The sequence below is a fragment of the Nilaparvata lugens genome, chromosome 5 (genome assembly GCF_014356525.2).
Source record: "Nilaparvata lugens isolate BPH chromosome 5, ASM1435652v1, whole genome shotgun sequence".
In the NCBI taxonomy this organism is placed as follows: domain Eukaryota; kingdom Metazoa; phylum Arthropoda; class Insecta; order Hemiptera; family Delphacidae; genus Nilaparvata; species Nilaparvata lugens.
The window spans coordinates 5,008,721-5,024,882 of NC_052508.1; the positions used below are offsets into that span (position 1 = coordinate 5,008,721).

Sequence of the window (16,162 nt, forward strand, 5' to 3'; positions counted from 1 at the left end):
AAGATTTATTTTGCTGCAGCTATTTATTTTACTGCGGCTACGCCCCGTTTCGGGAAGCCAATTTTCTGACTCCAGCTGTTTAAAGTCTAGAACTTACCTAAATCCCGAGCTTGGAAACCGGCCCTAAGTGATGAGAACTGAGAACTAACTGTTATTTTAGAGCTGTTTATTACTGGCACACCTTTTAATTTGAAACTAAATCTATAGTGAGAATAAATGCGAGACGATATTAGTAGGTAGTTTCTCAGGAGTCGGCAGGGCAGGAAGGTCTCATATTGGCTGATTAGGTTGGTGCGTAAAAAACGTCTAATACTGTCTAGCCCTAATTCAGGAAACTAATAACAATTCTTCCAACGCCTACCTTAAAAATTATTCAACTCAACTTAAACAATCCATTTTGTTCTACAATAACTAATATAGTACCTATTCTACAATAATATCAATTTTGTTCTAGTGGTAACTGTGATTAATTATAATTGTTATGATGATACATGTGGAAATAAATATGTCGAATTGTTACGATTTATTACTAACAAAATTACATTTAAGACTTGAAATTTTATCAATAAATCAAAATACACTACAAGAAATGTATTATACCTTTCACTTTAGCTGCAAAGGCGGTACCTGTATGCAAGTATGATTAGCATGAGAAAAATAGACGAAAATAAAATTGAAGGAAATGTACAAAACTCACAATTTAAACAAAATTTCCCTTTTTTCTAATGGAAATTCACATTATTTTCAGGTCAAGTAATGCTAATCAAAATCAAGCTTGGATTAATGAATAATTATTATTAAACGAAAATACCAATTAAATGTTGTAATATTTGCAGTAGCAGAAGTCTTCGAGGATTCTTTAATTACAGCATTTAATTGGGATTTTCGTTCAATAATAATTATCTTCTGGTTGCAATTCATTACTACTACTATTTGTTATTTTTTTATTCACCTATGAAATGTGTTCAATAATTTATGCTTACTCTGTACAATAAAGGAAAGAATTGGCTTATACAGGTACGGGATAGGAAATTCACGAATTACGTCGGAACTACTGGACTGATCAACTTGGAATTTTGCATATAGATTTCCAATTTATCGAGGATGGGTATAGGCATAGCCACCTCTAACACAAGGCCCCGGCCTACGATATTGCAACGTCGCAGTGTAGGCCTAGAATCTAATATATGATTGGTGAAAAATATTTAAAAAATACCAGCTGATCTTTTTCACCAATCATGTATTAGATTCTAGGCCTAGGCTGCGACGTTGCAATATCGTAGGCCGGGGCCTTGTATTAGAGGTGGCTATGGTATAGGTATATTTAAAAATATTTCAAGATTCCAGTATAGGTCAAGTTTTTAATTAGACCCTCGCGGAGCACTACCTGATATAGTGAGGTCCAAGTTATAATAGCAGTGAATATAGCAGAACAACGTTGCCGATCCTCTGTCTTGTCAATGCCTTCTATAGACACGGTAGCTGATACAGGTTTATTGATGTAATATCAACTGTTCATTCTTGTTTAAAATAATAAATTATATTTTATTATCAAGAAATTAAGGCAGAGGGAAGAAGGCGAGCTGGAAGACCGAGAAAACGATTGTTTGATGACCCCCGGAGAAATTTGGAGTCTAGAGGAGGTGATTGAAGAGTGATTGGCCGTTTGGCGCAGGATAGTGATAGATGGAAATCTCTCGTAAACTCAACACCGCAAGGTAGAAGAAGCTTCGATTAAGTAAGCAAGAAATTATATTTTTCAATTTTTTTATAATGAATTTCCATAACTAAGATGAAATGTTTTGTTAATTGATTGTTAATTCCACATTATTGAAAGACGATCTGGCAACAGAGCAAAGCGAGAAAGAGATAGCGCTATCCGATTTGTTGAATGATAGACAAGGATAGCAACATAATCATTGCTAATATTAAACACTGCCATTATAATGTGGACCAGACTATAGTTATTAATATTTTTCATTTTTCAAAATTAATTAATTTGTAGGTATTCCATTATGGATAGTAATGAGTACTTACAACGCTTCTTGCAAAGTTGAATCAAATAGACGAGCCAGGTGGTGACCAGGTTGATGGGCGACGGAGTGGTTGTTGTCCTGTGCATATTTCTAATCAGTTTTGCTAAACCGTACTTCCATTCTATGTCTGATTGGGCCTGCAAATTACAATTAAATCCATCAATTCATAGTAGTTTTCAATGTAATTTCTAATATCTAATATTTTCTGTAATTGATGTGGTCGTAGTTTTAGTTTTCGGGGAAATAAACTTTCTTTTTTTATTTAAAGTAAGGAATCTGTATATTTTTCTAATAAGCACTTCATGTTATTCATTAACATAGAGAAGAGAAGCTATTTTCTCTAAGATAATAGGTTGACTATGTTTCCTAAATTACAATTTCTGACGTGTCTATAACTATTGTAATATTGAATGAGAATAAAATCCTATATTATATTAAGCGAGCAATTTCTGTATATATTTTTATAATTGGTTATTTATATTTATTTATATTTGGTTATTTATGTCCAACGGATCTCGAAAACGGCTTTAACGATTTTCATGAAATTTAGAACATAGTAGGTTTATGATCTAAGAATTCGATTGCACTAGGTCTTATCTTTGGGAAAACACGCTGAACGACATTAAAAGGATAATATTCATCCTTGGAAAAACAGCTGAACTTTCGTCATCTGTGGATAGTAAAAAGTGCGTCTGTGGGAAATCAAAATATCTCATCCCCGATATTCATAAGCTGACGTATAACCAGCTGTAAAATATAAACACGATCATTTGAAAGAATTGAGTTCTGTTTACCAATAAATAAAAATAACGAGCGAAGCTCGGTGCCCCATTATTTATACCTATTGAAGCTATGCTATTATATTGAGCGAGCAATTTCTGTATTCATATGGTTATATGGTTATTTATGTCCAACGGATCTCGAAAACGGCTCTAACGATTTTCACGAAATTTGGAACATAGTATGTTTATGATATGGAAATTCGTTTGCACTAGGTCTCATCCCTGAGAAAACTCGCTGAACGACATTGAAAGGATAATTCATCCTTGCCTGAAACAGCTGTGGATAGTGAAAATGTGAGTAAGTTTGTATGTGAAAAATCAAAATATCGCATCCCCGAAATTCATAAGATGACATATAGTCAGCAGTGAAATATAAACACGATCATTTCAGAGAATTGTGTTCTGTTTATCAATAAATGAAAATAACGAGCGAAGCTCGGTGCCCCGATATTGTTAGGTATTTATTATTAGCATAGAGAAGAAAAGCTATTTTTTCTATGATATTAGGTTGACTTATATGTTTCCTAAATTACAATTTCTGACGTTGTCTATGACTAATGTAGCATTGAATGACAATAAAATCATACCTATTTAAGCTATCCTATCATATTAAGCGAGCAATTTCTGTATTCATATGGTTATAATTATGGTTATTTATGTCCAAGGGATCTTGAAAACGGCTCTAACGACTTTCACGAAATTTGGAACATAGTAGGTTTATGATATAAAAATTCGATTGCACTAGGTCTCATCCCTGGGAAAACTCGCTGAAGGACATGAAAAAGAATAATAATTATCCATCCTTGGGAAAACAGATGATAATTTTGTCGTCTGTCGATAACAGAAGATGCGAGTGCCTGTGTGGGAGAGAGACAGAATTATGTTCAGCTGTGCAATCAATCAGCTTATTTCACGAGAAATATTAATCAACTTGATCAAAATAATCTGATTTTTTGACATGACATGGTATATCATTCTAAATTATAGTATATATCATAATTTTCAAAGTTGATCATTATTTGGCAGTTTTAAGTGACTAGTGAGTGTTATTTTGTTATTCAATTTGGTACCGTATGTAAACAATCTAAATTAGAACTTTTCTGTTTTCAAATGTTTGGACTGAAAATTGAACCTTAAATCAAGTGTATGGAACATAACCTACTTTTTGGAATATTTATAGTGTATAAATCAAAATTCGGGGAAGAAACAGTTTTGGGCTGTGCCTGTTAGTCCTTCCCCAATAATTTTAATGAATTGTGTTCTGTTTATCAATAAGTATAAGTAACGAGAGAAGCTCGGTGGCCCGATATTTCTATTTACACCAGCAGAAGTGTTTGAAGCACATAATATAATCATAATATTTCACGATTATATTTTGTTTCAATTTTGTTGAATTCAGGACAACTCTTAAAATTTTCCATTCTCCCATTTTTGGGTAAAATCGTAAATAAACAATAGCATAAGTAGATATCCCATGGTATAGGGCGTTAATGTCGCATCTTTTACTGTTAACTCAAGCCGATTACTGTCGATTATTGTAATTTTTACTTTTTTGTTGGGGTGAGAGTGTATAAACGACACAATATGAGACTACCAGCGTCACACAGCTTCACGGGAAAGAACTACTAGGACTATCGGCTTGAGATAACAGTAAAAGTTGTGAAATGTACGCCCAATACCATGGGATATCTACTTATGCTATTGTTTCTCTATGTTAAAAATATTCTATCTTGTTCAAGCTCAACATGCTAATTGATGATAGTTTACAATTATTTGTATTAAAGCCCTATCCACTGATTAGTGCCACTTATTTATAACAATGAGCAGGCTGATTAGTACTTTACAGTGAGGTCCATGTATAATGACAGTGGAGAAAGATAGGAGATCAGTGTTGCTGATTCTCTGCCTTGCCGCTGCCTTCTTTAGAGGAAAGCTGATACCTGTATATCTGATGTGATATTAATACTGTTCGTTCTTGTTTAAAATGATCAATTATATATGATATTATTGTTTTAGTTATTATGATCTATTATAATATATGATAATATATTGATCAATATATGATATATTTTGATATTATATGATGTTATTCCTCAAGAAAATATATTTATTTATTTACAATGCAAATGAGACTAATGTCATTGGTCAATCTACATTGGTAGATAAAATAATAAGGTATAAACAAAATATAAGTACTTTATTTATCAATAAATCAGTGGTTTTTTGACAATTTCTTAGTCTTTTTCATTCAATAAAAATATAAGTAAACAGAAAAAATGATAATATAATAATTTTCGAGTTTTGTGCTATTTTTCTTCCAAATTCATAGGTGACAAAGTCCAAGATAAGGTTACAAATTCACGTGTACAATTTTTATAAATTTATAGTCCAAAATAAACATGAAATCTACAAATTTTGAATTTAGATGGCTTGAATTAATAAATTGATTAGAAATATTCCACTCAATTACCACTTGTAACGATAAATATTGAGTTATTTATATTTTCTAAAGGTTTAAATACGGTAAAACTTTTTCATAGTTGAGGTGTGATAATAATATTTCTACATTGTTAAAAAACGGCCAGGCAACGTTGTGGAGTTAGAAAAAGATAGCGCTATCTGATTTTGTTAAATGATAGACAAGGATAGCAATACCAATGTCAATCTAATACTGCAATTATAACGAGGACCTCACTATGATAAATTATAACTCATTCATAATATAATTTTTTGAATGACGCTCATTGATTAATAAAATCGTGGGTAAAACAAAACTATTATTTTAAAATTGAGAATTGAGTTGGCTGAATCACCAATTTTGGCAATATTATTAATAATATTAATTACACAATTGAATAAACTCGACAATATTTCAATCATCTTTATTCATCTTTTTTCCCTGTATCATCTTTTCTGTTCACTTATATTTTTTTTTATCAAGTACTTGGATTATTGATAAAATTTAACATCCATACATCATTCCTCAACAAAATCATTTCATTTGTACTGCTGTTATTAGATTAAAAAATGTACCTATTTCTTATTTTTAGAACTCGTGGCTGGAGCTCGAGGCTTCTTTTTCCAGTCACGCCAAAAACTATTGTATTTTAACGATTCTTTTTATTTGGCAATAAATTCATTATTAATTAATGAGAGTGTCACCTGTATCCGCTGGTAGGTGTCACTCATCATAGCAATGAGAAGGTTGATGAGTACAACTACTGAGACCAACATGTAGACGCCGAAAACCAGTTTGTAGAGGTAGAGCGTCCACTCAGGTTGTAGGGACGCCTTCACTCTCAGAACCTCGGGCGTCGTTTGGCCAAAAACGGCGAAGAATAGGAACTCAAACGCCTGCGTCGGATTCATCACCACTGAAAAAACCGCAAATTATATGAGTCATCTTTACCAAATAAATACATATTTTATTGGTCATAAATATTTCCAGAACACATGGACCACGGATGATGTCAGTCCAACAGATTGACACAAAACTATGAGCAAATTGGCCATAAATAATGTGATTTAACTTGAGTGGTAAAATTTCTACTACAAAAATATGAACAAATTGGACATTAATAATATAATTATCTAGGCTATTGAAAATATTATCTCTATATATAAAAATGAATGTCTGTTTGTGTGTTAGTTTGTTCCCTATAGACTCGAAAACTACTTGACAGCACGGCATAAAACTGTGGCAATATGTTGTGTGAATATTGGAGATGGTTTCTGACCAGACATTTTAACAGGGGGGCTAATAATAATAATTATATATTAATCCATTTTACAGACCTATGTTTTTGAAATTGTCGGCCGAGCGGCTAACGTAGAACGGGAAGATCATCATGATTCAAGATCATGTTGTGATAATAAGATTTAGCATCTAAACTTACCAGCTGTATAAACACATCACTCTGTGGTAAAATTGTTTAAACGGTAGTTTCAAGCACATAGGAAGTCCGTATTGAGATGTAAATGAAAATATTGATTGTAAATAAATAAATTTTATGATTCACCAAATAAAGTCAAGTGTGATACGAGATACATTGACTTTTTGGCGGTACGAAGTTCGCCGGGTAAGCTAGTTCTAAATATACAAAAGAAGAAATAATAAGTAAACTCAGTTAAAAGTAATTGAAAAATATAAAACTAAGACAAAAAAGTATAACCTCATTACAATTGAAAAATATTAAGATATGATGAAGAAGAAAGAACATTATTGTAACAAATTAATGAAGAATTAAAATGAAGGGGTAAATATAGTTAAACTGGTCGAAAGTGGAAGAGCTCAAATTTATTCAACCTGAGTAATGTCCATAAATTACCAAAAAATTGCAGTGTAATAATTTACTATTAATTTCTACCCGATTATATTCTGAAATATACACTAAATCATATAATATAATGAACTGTAAATTATACTCTCCATCAAGGTGTTGGGACTACTGGATTTTGTATTATAGGGCTAAAAACTACATTAAGCGCTTTTACAGGAGATTTTTGCATTGGCAACGGACGAGACAGGAAACTCTTAGATTGGCTGATTATTCATCTACTTATTTAAATACAGAGAACAAATCATTGAAATGATTGAAGAAGGACCAACAGGCACAGCCCAAAACTTTTCCTACCCAGCTGATTCCTTCTTCCTGCCTTCCGACTGCCGACTCCTCCGCCGACAGTGCAAAAACACCTTCAAATACGCTTAATGTGGCTTGGCCCTTAATTCATTTATGGTCTGGATAATATGTGGTGAAAAAAGAATTATCAGTGAGCGATCAAAAAAATCAAATTTATCATTTTGTTTTGTTCAGGTCTCAAATCTTTCTTGAATTATAGATTCCTAATCAATAAATAAATCAACTATTTTTTCAATTGAGAATTCACTCTTGATAAGATTAATTACTTTTCAATGCCGGTACTTATTATTTATAAATATAAAAATGATTCAAACCTATTTAAACAAAACAAGAAAATGCAAGCATTCTACGATGAGCTTATTACTTCTGCGAATTAAAGGCTCAAAAGAAAACAATAGAATTCCATGCAGTGCCCAAACAAAAGCTACATATATCACAAGCAGTGACTCTGAAATCATGCTGATCTTAAGAATCGTGAGAATAAAGTTTCAACAAGTAATTGTTTCAAATACTTTAATTCCAACCACACACCAAGTCACTACAACAAAATTATTGTCACAATTTCAATTTGTTCTAAAAAACAAAACTAATTGTAGACCTATAAGCAAGAAGCCAACTATATAACATCGAGATACAAATCACAATAAATTAGTACTGTAAAAGCTACAGGATAATATATTCAATCAATTCAACAATCAGACCAATCTAAACACCGATTACCAGTCACATATAAAATAGAACCAATCATTCAATAATAAGCTCAACGGTGTGTAGGCCTACGCAATTCAATTGAAACTTTGTTATTATTGATTGCAGCTGTGGAATAATATACCAATCGCTTACAGTACAACGTACACCAACTAAACCTCTGTAAATCAATTCATTGAGGAGCCATCGACTTCAATCCAACAATATAGCTAAGCCTTCAATATTGATTTCATGAAATTCTGCACTTGAAACTAAAGCCCTGAGAGAAAGAGCGGACATTTTTAGTTCTAATACCGTATAAATTATAATTATTGGTAAGAACAAAGACCTTAAAGATGCATAGACTCACATGCAGCGCTAGTGTCATACTTGGAATTGAAATCGGCTATTGAGGGGGCAACCTATAAGAATATTACATACCAATGCCTTTGTAATCTATAATATTACAAATATATAGATATAATATCTCGTGCTGAAATACCCAATGGCGGCCTTCAATAATTGAAATTATTTCAAGTAAGAGCTATCATTGGGAAGGCAGAGGCATTGTGGATCTATATCTCTTTAAGGTCTTTGGGTAAGAATATTATCTACCAGCATTTATAGAGAGAATAAGATATTTGGTTGCCATGGCAAAATTGTAACGTGCTATATTCCGAAGTGAAAAGTGTAAATTTAAAGTATTGTGCTCACTATAACCTTAGTGTCCGGTTTCCCATTAGGGAACTTTGGACTATATACGGCGAGGTGGAACTACCCCTGGGTCTCCCAGCAAAGCCATACGCTAATAATAATGATATAGAGGGAAGAATACTTCTTATGGTAGAGTCCAAGACCTACAAACAAGGTTGTAGCTGATTGCAAATAAAACATGGATTTTAATAACAGCTGTTCCAAAACAGCTGATTTATTTTGTTTTAAATAAGAAAATATTTAAAAGAAATTATCAGCTGAAAATTATTTTCAGAAATATTTTAGCTCACTGTTGAACAAAACAACAAACCGTAAGTTAGGCCTACTGTAACCGCGCTGTGTTTTTTGTTTAATCTATTAACCAGTTATTTGTAACCATTTTACTTTGCTTCTGTGTTAAGTGTTAACTTTTTAAAAAATGGCAGGTAATTCTAGGCATTATTCATACTCCGAATTAGCTGACATGCATTTAATGTATGGAATGGGACACTACTGTAATAGTACTGAAGCAAGACGTTTGTATCAAGAGAACTTTGCTAACCGAGTATGACCAAGTTCAAGGTTTTTTGCCACTATTCATCAACGTCTGTCTGAAACAGGTTCTTTGATATCCAAAGAGCACATTTATGCAGGCAGACCCCGATCTACTATGACTGTTGAGTTAGAAGAACAAGCTCTTAATGAAATTTATGAACATCCAGAAAAGAGCACGAGAGAATTGTCAGTGTAGTTTAATGTCAATCAATCAATTATTTGGAGGATACTAAAAGAGCAACAATTACATCCATACCACCTCCAGAAAGTTCATACTCTATTGCCACGAGACTGTATTCTCCGTGCTGGTATTTGCCGATGGTTTCTAGTAAAACTTGTTAACCCAAACTTTTTAACAACCGTTTTATTTACCGACGAGGCACACTTTACAAGAACAGCTATCGTTAACGTCCACAACCAACATATTTGGTCAGATGAGAATCCTAATCGTCCACAACATCAGTTTTCAGTAAAAATTTGGGCAGGAATCATAGGAGACTTCTGTTCGAGCTTCCTCCCAGGCTTAATGGCATAATCTACTTAAACTTTCTGAGAGAGGAGCTATTTATCTTACTTGAAGATGTACCTCTTCAGTTGCGCCAAAACATTTGGTTTATGCATGATGGAGCTCCAGCACACTTCAGTGTTGCTGTTCGTGAACACCTGAATCACAGCTTTCCAAATCAATGGATAAGCCGAGGTGGGCCAGTACCATGGCCAGCTAGGTCACCAGACTTAAATCCTTTGGATTTTTATCTTTGGGGACACTTGAAAACCTTAGTACAGTATACAATACTCCGATTGATACCATTGAAGAACTCCGATTAAGGATTTTGAACGGAGTAGAAATGATAAAGCAGACTCCTGGAATATTTGATCGGGTCCGACAATCGATGAGAAAACGTCTGAACATATGCATTCAGAACAACGGAGGTCACTTTGAACATCATCTTCAGTCTTTTGGTATAAGTTTAATGTCATTTAGATACGTTACTTTCATATAAAAATAAAACTTATCATGAGAAACCCGAATATTTTATTTGCAAGCAGCTACAACTTATGAGTTATTAGTTCTCTCCTCATAAAACAGCAAATTTTTGTGGTGTAATGTACTACATAAGAATACATTTTATTCAACTTTTATTAAAATTTAGTTTACATAATTCTTTTCAGAATTAAATTCTCTACAATTTTTATTGCAGAAAATTATTTGTTTACTGGTCATTAAAGAAAGTTATAGGGCATCAAACGTAGAAGTCTGTGTTTTTCTACTTAGATTTTTTGCATAATTCAACTTTTTCCTCAAAAACTACTCACACTACAGCTTCCAGACTAGTTTTATTCATTTTTTCAGATATTTTTGCATATGAATCCAGCTTATTTTTTCAAAAACTAGTCCCCAAACAATTCAGCATCGGTGTATTTCACCAGAGGAACTGAATGCCGGGCGAAAACTTTCACCCTGTATAGCTCCCTAATGAAGCGTTTATGGATATATGTTTATAAGATTTTTTTCTTATTTTTACCTCTACTATCACATATTAGATTATTTTACCATAATTAAGAATCACCCTGATCATCTCTGCTACCTAGATGAATTATATCATCTCTGCAGTATTAGATGAGTTGGTTGTTTAAAGCTAGTTGGAAAATGTGTATATAAGGTAGAAGAGTTTTTCGAAATACAATTTTAAATGTTATTTGTGTAAATGTTTGTTTTTGGACTTGAGAGTGCTAGGCAATTGAATTTAAAAATAAAATATATTAAAATAATATAAATAAAATGTGATATATATATGTGAATATATATTTATATATAATGTGATATTAGAATATTGTAAACGTGAACTGACGTTGTTATGACATTTTTATGTTTTTGACAATAAATTATTTATTTATTTACTGTGAAATCTCAGCATGCTTCTCATTCAGGCTTTGAGTGAAATTATATTAATTTGACTCAATTTTACAATTAAAAGTTGTATTGAGCATATTATTCATTAATTTATTGGGCAGGTGAAAAACAGCAATAATTTCAAGTAGGCCTACTTTCATTCAACATGATACTACAAAATCACCATCGCATAAAATTGATACCCGACAGAGTGCTTTCCGAGTATCTTCATCATAAAACCTATTTAAAATTGAGTAATCTATTCAAGTCCTGTTTTTAGATTATGATTTACTGTGGTGTAAGGGAATAAATTGCATTGTTTGTGAGGAGTAATTGAGCCATCGTGTCAGAGGCCCTGAAATGAATACAGGGATTCAGAAACACTCTCTTCAACAAGGCACCAATAAGTAGTGATTGAACTCAGGTCTGGCTTATATCATAGGAAACAATAGCTTGAGTAGATATCCCATGGTATAGGGCGTTTATGTCGCAACTTTTACTGTTATCTCAAGCCGATAGTCCACGTATTTATTTCCCAAAAAGGTGTGTGACGCTGGTAGTCTCTCATATTGTGCCGTTCATACACTCTCACCCGGCCAAAACAGTAAAAATCTACAATAATCGATAGTAATCGACTTGAGATAACAGTAAAAGTTGCGACATAAACGCCCTATACCATGGGACGACTACTTACGCTATTGTTCCTCTATGCTAATAATAAAATTTGGCTCTACTGGCAAAAATTAAAGGTAAATAAATATTTGTCACTATTATTATTATCGTCCTGGAAGAAACTATTGACATAAACGCCCTATACCATGGGATATCTACTTACGCTATTGTTTCTCTGTGCTCATATTCTATGGGAAACAAAGCTTAGAATATAATGAAAGTTGTAAGTTAAATACTTACAGTGGAGTGAAAAATAGCACAAATGTTTTCAATGTGACGTGACATGCTGGTGTTGCACATTTTCTAGTGAAATATAAAAATATGACATTTAAAACAGAAACAACTATTCTTGTTAATTTTATAGATTTCAAATGCAGAAATTCCACCACAAAGCTCCCTAAACACCGACAACCAACAGTGCACATTCGTGATACACGTCTCCACAGCTCCAATTGTAGTGAGGTCCACGTTATAATGGCAGTATTTCATTAGCATTGGTGCTGCTATCCTTGTCTATCATTCAACAAATCAGATAGCACTATCCTTTTCTAGCTCCGCAACGTTGCCAGATTGTTTTTCAACAGTGTGGAAATATAACTAATTGACAAAATATTTTCATCTCAATTATGAAAATGTATTATTTAATCAATGAAGAATATATTTTCTTAACGAATAAATCGTTATTTGTATATCCAGAGTGGAAAATACAGATTTTTCTCCCTGGGGGAAATGTTTGATGCCTGATGACGCGAAGACGAGGGCAACAGTTTCCCTGTAGGAGAAAAATCCCCTCAGTCGTGATGTAGGCTACACAAAATTTTTCCTCCACCTAGAATTGCAAATCAAATCATTTCAAAAACTCACGTTATTAATGACAATGTTGCAGGGAGTTAGAGTAAGTACCCACTTCAGACAGTAGGTGGAGGAAAATATAATTGATTATTGTAAGAATGAACAGATATAAATCAGAAATACTGGTATCATCTATCCTCTACAGAAGGCAATGACAAGGCAGAGAATCGGCAACGTTGTTCTCCTATCTTTCTCCACTGCCAGGAAGTGGCATGGTGTGTCGAGGGGAAGAGGGGAGGGGGCTCTTATGAACAGTAATGTACATAGTTATGAAACTAGGCATAGAAGTAATATTTGAGTCAATTATTGTCAGTATGAAGGATCGCAAAAGAATTGGCAATACATGTCTATAAAACTTTTTAAAGATCTCCCAAATGAGATAAGAGAAATTTTGACTTTGAGAATTTTAAATGATTTTTGAAGAATTTGCTAGTTGGCAAATGTTTATATGTAAGGTAGATGAGTTTTGCAAAATACAATTTTGAAATTTATTTTGTTTTTACTTTCCTTGCCTATGTACACGATATCTCATCTCCCAATTAACGGAATGACTTGAAATTTGGAACTTAAGGTCCTTACAATATAAGGATCCGACACGAACAATTTCGATCAAATGCAATTTAAGATGGCGGCTAAAATGGCGAAAATGTTGTCAAAAACAGGGGTTTTCGCGATTTTCTCGAAAACGGCTCCAACGATTTTTATCAAATTTATACCTAGAATAGTTATTGATAAGCTCTATCAACTGCCACAAGTCCCATATCTGTAAAAATTTCAGGAGCTCCGCCCCATCTATGCAAAGTTTGATTTTAGTTTCCCAATTATCAGGCTTCAGATACAATTTAAACAAAAACTTTCAAGTGGAAAAGATTGAGCATGAAAATCTCTACAATTAATGACTTGTAAGATTTTCACCTAAAATTGAAAATAAGCTCGAAATTCGAGAAAATGTGATTATTCAATTGCAAACTGTTTGCAACTGTTGATTCTATTAAATCATTCACTATGAAGAGAAAGCAGACCTCGTGTGTCTCCAGCATATTGTCCTGTCACCAACTGGCTCAGATCTTTAAATAGTAGACTTGAGATGCGCGTGAACTCTAGCGTCAGGTGATCAATTTTCATAACGGCAAGGAAAGTTGTGTGAGTGGACCACACCAGATTTTTATACTTGAGAGAGCTAGGCAATTGAATTTAAAAATAAATAGATTATAATAATGAAAAGAAAAAGTGATATTTATTGATATTACTGTAAGCTTGAACTGACACTATGACATTTTTATGTTTTTGACAATAAAAGATTTATTTATTGCCTCAAATTCGCCCACATCACTTTTACTACAGTAGAGTGTAAATAAAAAGGCATTGATCCATCTATCTGCCATTATAACTTGAACCCCACTTCAGTGCACAATAATTCACCACAATCCCGGGCAACCACAACACCAACAACCATAGCATAATGACGTCATTCGAATGACGTCATCGGCGACTTACAACCAGGCGATTCGGGCCTTCGACAGCCTCTTTGTTTGGAATAGCGCGGACACAATTCAACATTTTCTGAAGTAGTCTGACTCAATTGGAGGACATCCGTCGACACAGTTGCATTTAGATCTATATTTACAGACACACACACATATACACCACATCAATATTTAATCGTTATTGCACTCTCGCTGAATGAGAGGAATACAGGATGAGAAAAAAGCGCGCGCAGCAAGCACGTTACATTGTAAGAAAATGAATGAAACTTATAATTTTGAACAAGCATTATGGAAACGTTTGGGAGAATGATCAAAAACTAATGTGTTGTTGGGGAAATTTTGTCAAAGTGAATCTATATCCTATCCTATTATATTAAGGCTGTGCAAAGGCTAAAAATAAACTTTCTACTCCTGATATTTTTCCAAGTTTTCCGATTTGTATAATTTTAAACAAGCTATCAAAATTAGAAAGTTTTCTCAGGAAAACATTTTTTTCGGATCATTACTTTTTGAAGTGGATAAATTTTTTTCGGATCATTTACTTTTTATGAGCGCCCGAAGTTTGAATTTTTGGGACAGAACATTTCGAATTCGGTAAGATATAAATCCATGAGATTCAGAGGATGGATTCTTCATGGTATTGTTGATCTAGTAAACAAACATTTTCTGAAAATTTCAATTTTTGAAAAAGTTATTCAATTTACCAAAAATAACTCAACTAAAAGTTATTTTTGGTTATTTTTAGTAAACTGAATAACTATCTTAAAAATTTATATTTTCAGAAAATTTTTGTTTTACTAGATAAACAATACCATGAAGAATCTATCCTCTGAATCTCATGGATTTATCTCTTATCGAATTTGAAATGTTCTGTCCCAAAGATTTAAACTTTAGGCGCTCATGTCTCAAAAAGTAATGATCAGAAAAAAATGTTTTCCTGAGAAAACTTTTTAATTTTGATATCTTGATGATAATACAAATCAAAAAACTGAAAAATATCACAAGTAAAAAGTTTATTTTTAGCCTTTGCACAGCCTTAAGCGAGCAATTTCTTTATATATGGTTATCTGGTTATGTATGTCCAACGGATCTCGAAAACGGTTCTAACAATTTTCACGAAATTTGGAACATATTAGGTTTATGATATAAAAATTCTATTGCACTAGGTCTCATCCCTGGGAAAACTCGCTGAAGGACATGAAAAGGATAATAATTATTCATCCTTGGAAAAACAGATGATAAATTTCGTCATCTGTCGATAACAGAAGATGTGAGTGCCTGTGTGGAAGAGAGACAGAATTATGTTCAGCTGTTCAACTATTTGCAATCAATCAGCTTATTTCACGAGAAAAAATATTAATCTTGATATTTTAATCGACTTGATCAAAATAATCTGATTTGTTGACATGACATGGTATATCATTCTAAATTAGAGTATATCATAATTTTCAAAGTTAATCATTATTTTACAGTTTTAAGTTATTAGTGAGTGTTATTTTGTTATTCAATTAGGTTTGTAAGCAATCTAAATTAGAACTTTTCTGTTTCCAAATGTTTGGACTGGAAATTGGACCTGAATTCAAGTGTATGAAACATAACCTACTTTTTGGACCATTTATAGTGTATTAATCAAAATTCAGGGAAGAAACAGTTTTGGGCTGTGCCTGTTAGTCCAATTGTGTGCCTGATTACCAATAAATAAATAACGAGCGAAGCTTGGTGCCCCGATATTCATAATAAAGAAAAGAACCGGTAGGGACACAGGAAATTATGTTCGACGCATCATCACGTCTGAACTGGTGGACTGATTAACTTGAAATTTTTCATTTAGATTCTTCATTACCCGAGGATGGTTATACGA

General features: G+C 33.0%; 1 protein-coding gene across 2 annotated transcripts in view; it reads right to left on the reverse strand.

The window, feature by feature from the left end:
• The window catches only part of LOC111050880 (serine/threonine-protein phosphatase 6 regulatory ankyrin repeat subunit A), a 187,719-nt gene that overhangs the window by 6,486 nt on the left and 165,071 nt on the right, over positions 1–16,162 (reverse strand). The window contains exons 24-26 of one of the 2 annotated variants that reach the window (XM_039429781.1): positions 14,312–14,431; positions 5,981–6,192; positions 2,038–2,173 (exon numbers count right to left, since the gene is read on the reverse strand). In XM_039429781.1, coding sequence (XP_039285715.1) covers positions 2,038–2,173; positions 5,981–6,192; positions 14,312–14,431 — 468 coding nt within the window. The remainder of the gene's footprint in view (positions 1–2,037; positions 2,174–5,980; positions 6,193–14,311; positions 14,432–16,162) is intronic. The other variant, XM_039429782.1, reaches the window with a different exon arrangement.